Genomic DNA, 7247 nt, shown 5'->3' with positions numbered 1-7247 from the left:
TAAAGTTCAAAAAAAGGAAAAGAGATTCTTTAAGGTACCATGGCTACAAAGTTCACCGTCTCTGCTGGTTCATGTTCTGCCTGTTATTTCTTTCTAAGTCTGTCTGTCAGTCTGTCTGTCTGCCTGCCTGTCTGTCTGTCTCCCAACCTGTCTGCCTGTCTGTCTGTCTGTCTGTCTGCCGGTCTGTCTGTCTGTCTGTGCTTAGTTTATCTTTCTTTGTATCCTGGATAAACACAGCATGAGGTCTGCACAAGGTCAGTTCCAGACCTCCGCTTTCTAAATTATCACAAGATACACTGCTTTTATCACCTCATGGATTTGAAAGTAAAAGCAGTCTGCAAACACAAATGCAGTCAGCCTACCTGCCCACCTACCTGTCTGTACATCTGTCTGTCTGACTCTTTATCAGGCTGTCAGGCTCTGGCTAAACTCTAAATCACAGAAAGCTCTACGGAGTCAAATGAAAAGCAAGTAAGAACGAAACTTTAAAAAAAACTCCACATCAAGAATACAGTGCAGGACTTTTGGTTTTAATTCTATGTGGTTTGTAAGCACTGACACAGGAGAAGGTCAGACTGAACAAGCATTCAGAGAGAAGAGGATATAGGCAACAAAAAAATCCTAATTTAATATAAACATGGATCTACGTCAATGCCAAATCAACTGTGCTATTATATTAATTAATATTAATAATCATCAGAAATACAACATGGTGGCATAGATAATATGAACAAAATCATTCGCAAAAGATACTCCATTATAACAAGGTATAAAGCATCCATGTCTGCAAATATTCTCCGCATACAGTGGAGTTACACTGAACACTGTGTGCTCTGTATAAAAAAGTTACAAGTCACGTCACCAGCTCAGTGAGTCCGACACAAAACCGTCATGCAGACACGCTGTCCAGTCCCGCAGAGACCGTCCGTCAGCCAATCGCAGCCGAGCAGACGTGGAGGGGGGCAGGGTTAGGGTCACAGGTTTGGGGGGGGGGGGTTGCTAAACGGGCGAGATGAAGAACACCAGGCGCACGGAGTAGACCGTGTCCACGATGTAGACCACCAGGTTGACGCAGGTCATGAAGGACACCACCAACAGCCCGTCCCAGGGGCATTGCCTGCAGGGACTGGGCCGCGGGTTGTTCTGGAAGGCGTAGAGCGGCCAGACGACCACGGCGGTCATGTACATCAGGACGGCCAGGACGTTGTACCCGGTGAGCACCTTGTCGAAGGAGAAGGGGAACAGGGCGAGCAGTCGGCAGATGGTGAACAGGATGATGAGGAGGGCGAAGATGAAGCACAGGGAGTAGACCGCGACGCACCACTGCAGCCCGCCGAATCTCGGGTAGAAACCGGAGTCCAGCGAGATGAAGATGATGCAGGCCACGAAGGCCTCCAGCACCTTCAGCAGGCCCGGCACGGTGGACAGGAAGCCGCTGACCTCGCCGGGCTTCGCGCGGGTGAGGCCCACCTCCACCGCGTACGCCACGAAGCACAGGCAGGACATGGCGGTGGCGGCGATGGGCCGCGGGAGGGCGGTGCGGGCGAAGAAGTTGGGGTAGATGACGGAGGCGGCCAGCACCATCAGGGTGGCCAGCATGGCGAAGGCGGTGGTGAAGTCGTCCCAGGAGATGGGCACCCTGGCGCTGAGGCGGGTCAGCTCCAGCACCAGGATCAGCAGGGTGGTGAAGCAGCAGAAGCACCAGGTGAACATGCACCAGGCCCAGTACGAGCTGCCGTCGTGGCCCGCGGACGCCGCCACGCTGAAGGACACGCAGGACAGCAGCACCTCCAGCATCCGCACCACGCCCACCGGCACCGTCAGCGTGTGCACGTCCAGGGTGACCATGGCGATCGCGATCCGACTTCAAGGCCCGACTGGCTCTTACTCAGTTCTCGCACAGCTCTTTCTCTTTCTCTTTCTCCCTCGCTCTCGGGGCACTTTTTCAGTTTCCCTCTCGCTCTCTTTTCCTCTTTCAATCGATCTTTGAATCTTACGGGTACAGTCACGCCACTCTCAACGGTCTCTCTCTCTGTCTGTCGCTCTCTCTCTCTCTCTCTCTCTCTCTCTCTCTCTAGAACTTCTCTGTTCCTCCTGCTTCCGTGTGTCGTGTTTGGTTTTCTGGAGTCCGTATCCCAGCAGATCCAGCCTCTCTCCCTCCGGGTCACCCGAGCACACCGTACCTCAGCAAAGCCAGGGCTCACAACTGAGAAGAAGGAAGTAAGGAATTTTCGGATCTCTGTCTCTCTGGCCACACCCTCCCCTCCCACCGTATCAGAGCGCCTTCCTCAAACGGCCAACAGGTGTGTCTGAGAGAGCGCAGGCTCGGCTGTGAAACACAGAGCTCTGGCAGGGCGTCCACCCTGCTCGTCTCTCCTTATCGACTTCCTTTATGACTGGACCCGTGTTACTAATTTATAGCGCGTCCATTCTTAGCAAGCTCCTCCCCATTCACTCACCCCACACCTTCACTCGGGTCTTTAACAAAACACACCCTGCCCTCTCTTCACCCTCTCATTACTTTCAGTTATTGCCCCCTTGCTACACATACGCGCGCGCACACAATAAATATATATATGTGTGTGTGTGTGTGTGTGTATATATATATACATATATATATACACACACACACAGTTTTGGTCAAGCCTTCCTGACATGGGAGGAGTAGACAAGGGAAAGAGAAAGAAACAAAGCAAAAGGAGAGAATGAGGTAGGGAGTCTCACGCACGCGTACCATCGCATTTGATCGTAAACTGTGCGTACGAAGATCATTTCAGCATTCATCATTTTCTTCTTATCTGTATTTGCTCCTGGCTGCAAAAAAAAACTAAGGTCTGCACCATGTGTCATGAATCCCATATTGGTTTTTCATAGGAAAACTTTTAAAGAATAACAGTAAGAATCATTTAAGAAAAGCTTTGTGGATGAGGTCCAATGAGGTTAAATCTTAAAGATAAAAATGCCTCAGAAGCTTCATATGATATCCACAGATTTTTCCATTCACATTATCATATGTGAATATGAGCTTATGTACGCATATTATTCATAACAGACTGAGCTTTCTGAAAGACTTAGCCGTGCGATGATTGAGCCGTTTCAGCCACCAGATCAAAGTTATATAGATTGTAGGCTGCGCAGCTTAAGACATACAGAAGGACTACTCCTCCCAACATGCCCCTCTCTCAGAGCAAGAGAGAGGGAGAGAGAGACAGAGAGAGAGAGAAAGAGGGGTAGGAAAGTGGGACAGAAAACAAGAAAGAGAAAGTAAGCCAGGAAAGGGGACCTTGATCTCTGACCACACCACATTCAGAGGATATGCAAAATATTTTTTGCCCTCCCTGTCTCTTGATAAACTCCATTGGTTCGGGAGTGTAAAATAGTTAATGATTAGATTCTTCTGACTTCTGAGTAAGATAGAGGAGGCCAGTGGCATGTGCTCACAATAGAACAGTGTGATTGAAACAGAATTATGTTCAATGATATCACATAAACCCTTATTAAAATTCACTCTGTGCTTTCTCATCTTTAATTTAAATGCTTTATTAGCATTACATATTTTACAATGCAAGCTGTGTCTTAAATTGTTCATTCGTCACAGTACAATAGTTCAAGAAAATAATTACAAAAATGACAACACAACAGTGGTAGTACTGATAAGGGAGTGAAAACTAATAGCAATAAAAAATAACAGTAAAATCGATTAACAGAGGTAGGTCACTAGTGTTGCTCAGGCTGTGGAATGTAGCTGGTTAATATTTACATGGGAAACCTAATAACAGGGATTCAATAGCCACAGTATTTTCAGAACATTCGGGTATTGAACAGACCTCTGGCTGGAGGCAGGAGCCCTGTTATTTTTATTTTCTGGAATTGGTGTCTGTTTCGTGACTAAGCGGCGGTTTTCAGTTCTATCCAGTGTGGGTGGGGTCGGCGCGGGAGCAGGCTTTTGTTCCAGCAAAGCAGTCACACACCTGTCTCTCCTAATTAACCAGCAGGTAAGGCCCCTGATTAGCAGAATCAGGTGTGTAACCGCTGGGTCGAGAACAAAAGCCTGCAGCCACACACCGGCCCTCTCTGGTAGGATTGAGGACGCCCGGTTCAACGGTTTCATTTGACACCTCCCTCACAGCACACTCTGATATGTGGTTCACAGCAGCAGGTGGACGACAATCACTGGCGGGGGCGATGGACGGCAGCCTTTCACGATTTGCAACAGGGGTCCAGCGTCAAAAATAAAATTAAAAAAAACACAACTGCGCCTTTTCACATTCATAACTGCGTAAAAGACATCAGCGGGTGTTAAAAAGCACTGAACCATCAGTTTGTACATTATTGTAATCTGTGTGCGTGTGTGTGCATGTGTGTGCGTGTGTGTGTGTGTTTAGCACCAATAGAAATACACCTGCACCCCCCACCAACAGAGATGGGAGTGCCAGTCACCCTCATCCCAGCCCCCAGCCCCCGGTCCCATCTTACCACCGGCCGCTCACACAGAGTCACCCATCACTCAGTGTCACCAGTCACAGCTGTGAATGAGTCAGCCTCAGCAGTGGTCTGTAAGCCCAAGTCCTTCAACGGACAACAAAACTAACACCTCCCCTCACTTTTCATTAGTTTTTTTCAACTCCCTGCGTCAGTTCAATTAAAATAAGAGACACGACAGGAGCCAATTCCAGCTGCTTTCTCCATTAACTGTATCCCCCTGTGGTAAAGGGAATATAGTTATGGTGGTGGGGGGGGGGCTGACTCTGTGTGTGTGTAAGCGCATACGAGTGTGTGTATGCATATGTGTGTGCGCCTGCGTGTGTATGGGTGTGTGTGTGTGTGTGTGTGTGTGTGTGTGTGTGTGTGCCTGCGTGTGTATGCGTGTGTATGCGTGTGTATGCGTGTATGCGTGTGTGTGTGTGTGTGTGCGTGCCCCTGCATGTGTGTGTGTGTGCCAGCCACAGAGAAGTCTTCATCTCACATGAAGTTTCTGTTGACTGAACATTGTCTCTGATGCCTGGAGAGTCAGTCTATTCATCACCACTGAGCTGACTGCTGCAAGCCCCTTTACTTCACTCCTCATAGATATGCTCAACGTGAATAAACCCCTCTCTGCGCTACAGATGGTTTTCTTCTGCCTCTTCTTCAAAAAATACATCATAAGGCACAAACACACACCCACACACACACACAACCAACACTCACCACATACACACACAGTCATAGATCCCCCACCCCCTCCCCCCAACACACACACACACACACACACACACACACACACATACACACACAGTCATAGATCCCCCACCCCCTCCCCCCAACACACACACACACACACACACAAACACAGATACATACACGCACGCCGTCACATACAGCAACAGGACCACCCACGTGACTACTCCAGCACAAGCGCTGATGACACGTCCAAGACCCGACCACCGCACACACCGGCCCGCACGCTGAACTGTGTACGCATGGCGCCTCCGACCTCCGAGAGCCCAGTCAGCAGGTACTGCCTTTCAGCCCCGCCCACGTCCTGTTCACCGGACGCCCCCGCGCAGCGCATACCGTGTGGGACGGCTGACGCCCAGCTAAGGAAACCAATCACGCTCGTTTTTGCTCCTCCAGGGGTGATGTCACATCCTGCAGCAAACGTTCATGCGCTAACTCACATCTCTGAACTCTGCCACACAACGGTTCGGAAGGTGCAGTCTACCGGCACTCCACCCACTAACCCCCCACACCCCCACCCCTGCCCTCGCCCCCGCCCCTCTCAAAGAAAAGGCATTGTACTGCATTTTTCCTCTCTGTGATCACTGACAACAGGGAAGTAAAGAGGTAGAGCTGGAAGCAGAGAAATTTGAACAACAGATAATACAGAAGTAAGATATAGAAGTAAAAAAGCCCAGATAGAGAGAACGAGAGAGGGGACAGAGGAAGGTAAGAGCCTCCTCACTGTAATTACGTAACCGGGGGAAACCACGTGGCCCAGTCCGTACGGCAGCCGATTCTCAATCCACATATCCTCCTGAGACCAGGCTGAATAAAATCTAAGCATCTCATTTTTTTCAACATGATACGTCAAGTGGCCTGACTGACAAAAGCATGTACGGTAGCAGCGAAAATTAGACCACACAGTTCTTGAGATTATGACCAGAGACGCATGTCCCCTACAGGGGACAATAATGAACTGACAGGTCTAAGGAGGCCCCCACGCCTCACGGGGCTTGATTCCCTGCCGTGACACTTTCTCTCCTGTGATCCCGTCTCAATCTCCAAGCCTCTCTGCTCCAGCCCATTTGAACAAAGTGGGGGAAAAAACACATAAGGAAGGGGAAGAGAGAGCAGCATCTCCTGCCCTGCCAGCGATCACAAGCAACAAAATAAGGAGGTGAGGACAAGGCGTATAAAACTGGCCTTTCGTTTTCCGCAGCTCCGTTTAATGTTCCCGGGATAATGCCCAGTGCTCCGTCTCAGCAGAGCAGCCCAGGGCCAGTGGGTGAGTCATAACGTAGGCATTTACCACTGGAGCACAGGGGTCAGAGTCCTGCGTCCAAACGCTGCACAGAGAAGGGGAGAGGGGAGCTTACCTGCACCTCCGCCTCCGCCGCCACCACCACCTCTCTGGGCCTCGCACGGCCGCCGTGCCGCTCCAGAACGCTCACCGCGCATCAGCAGAGTTGGGGTGAGACAGGCAGCACGGTCCGATTTTTCTCCCATACGCGATTCCTCCCGCACAGGCAGGGGTTTGGCCTCCGCCATGTTTTCTCCCTGCCGGAACAGAGATTTGGCGGGCGAATCAAGAGATAATAAAAACTAACAGATATTAATGCAAGACACTGAAATAGTGTATCAATAAAGAGATATAATATGTTGAAGTGTTTGTGATTCAGGGTGCAGACCCCCATGCCAGTTTCCATGTTTTTCTTTCCCCATTATGACAGGAGGTCCCCCGGAGCTCCACAGACTCTACAGGCGAACCAGATGACCAGCTTCTGCATTCCTCCTGTCCCCTGCTGCCCAGTGCAGCGGGGTCGGGTTGGTGAATACTCACGAGGGGGCGTGAGCCACTGGAAGAGCCCCCTTCGCCGCGGCGTTTGCCCTTCATCGCACCCCTTTGCGAATTGTCGATAAAGATACACCAGATTGGAATGTTTCGGGTTCAAAGGTCACGAAGAATCAACTTTTGATGTTCAGAGAACACTGGCCTGCGCTCCTGGTGGTGCTGTGGGCTCTTTGGCACCGAGGGGCCATTTCCA

The 7247-nt window shown here is 50.3% G+C and overlaps 1 protein-coding gene across 1 annotated transcript; it reads right to left on the bottom strand.

The window, feature by feature from the left end:
- Positions 1 to 509: 509 nt before the first annotated feature.
- LOC135243898 (myeloid-associated differentiation marker homolog) lies at positions 510 to 2387 on the bottom strand. Its single transcript, XM_064316022.1, has one exon. It carries the CDS (start codon positions 1846 to 1848, stop codon positions 1000 to 1002), a length of 849 nt encoding a protein of 282 aa, XP_064172092.1. The 5' UTR covers positions 1849 to 2387; the 3' UTR covers positions 510 to 999.
- Positions 2388 to 7247: the final 4860 nt, after the last annotated feature.

Source organism: Anguilla rostrata, chromosome 17 (assembly GCF_018555375.3).
Source record: "Anguilla rostrata isolate EN2019 chromosome 17, ASM1855537v3, whole genome shotgun sequence".
Lineage (NCBI taxonomy): Eukaryota > Metazoa > Chordata > Actinopteri > Anguilliformes > Anguillidae > Anguilla > Anguilla rostrata.
This window is presented reverse-complemented; position numbering and strand designations above follow the sequence as displayed.

Coding starts and splice junctions, on each gene's coding strand:
- LOC135243898 (XM_064316022.1), bottom strand. CDS start 1,848: ATGGTCACCCTGGACGTGCACACGCTGACGGTGCCGGTGGGCGTGGTG.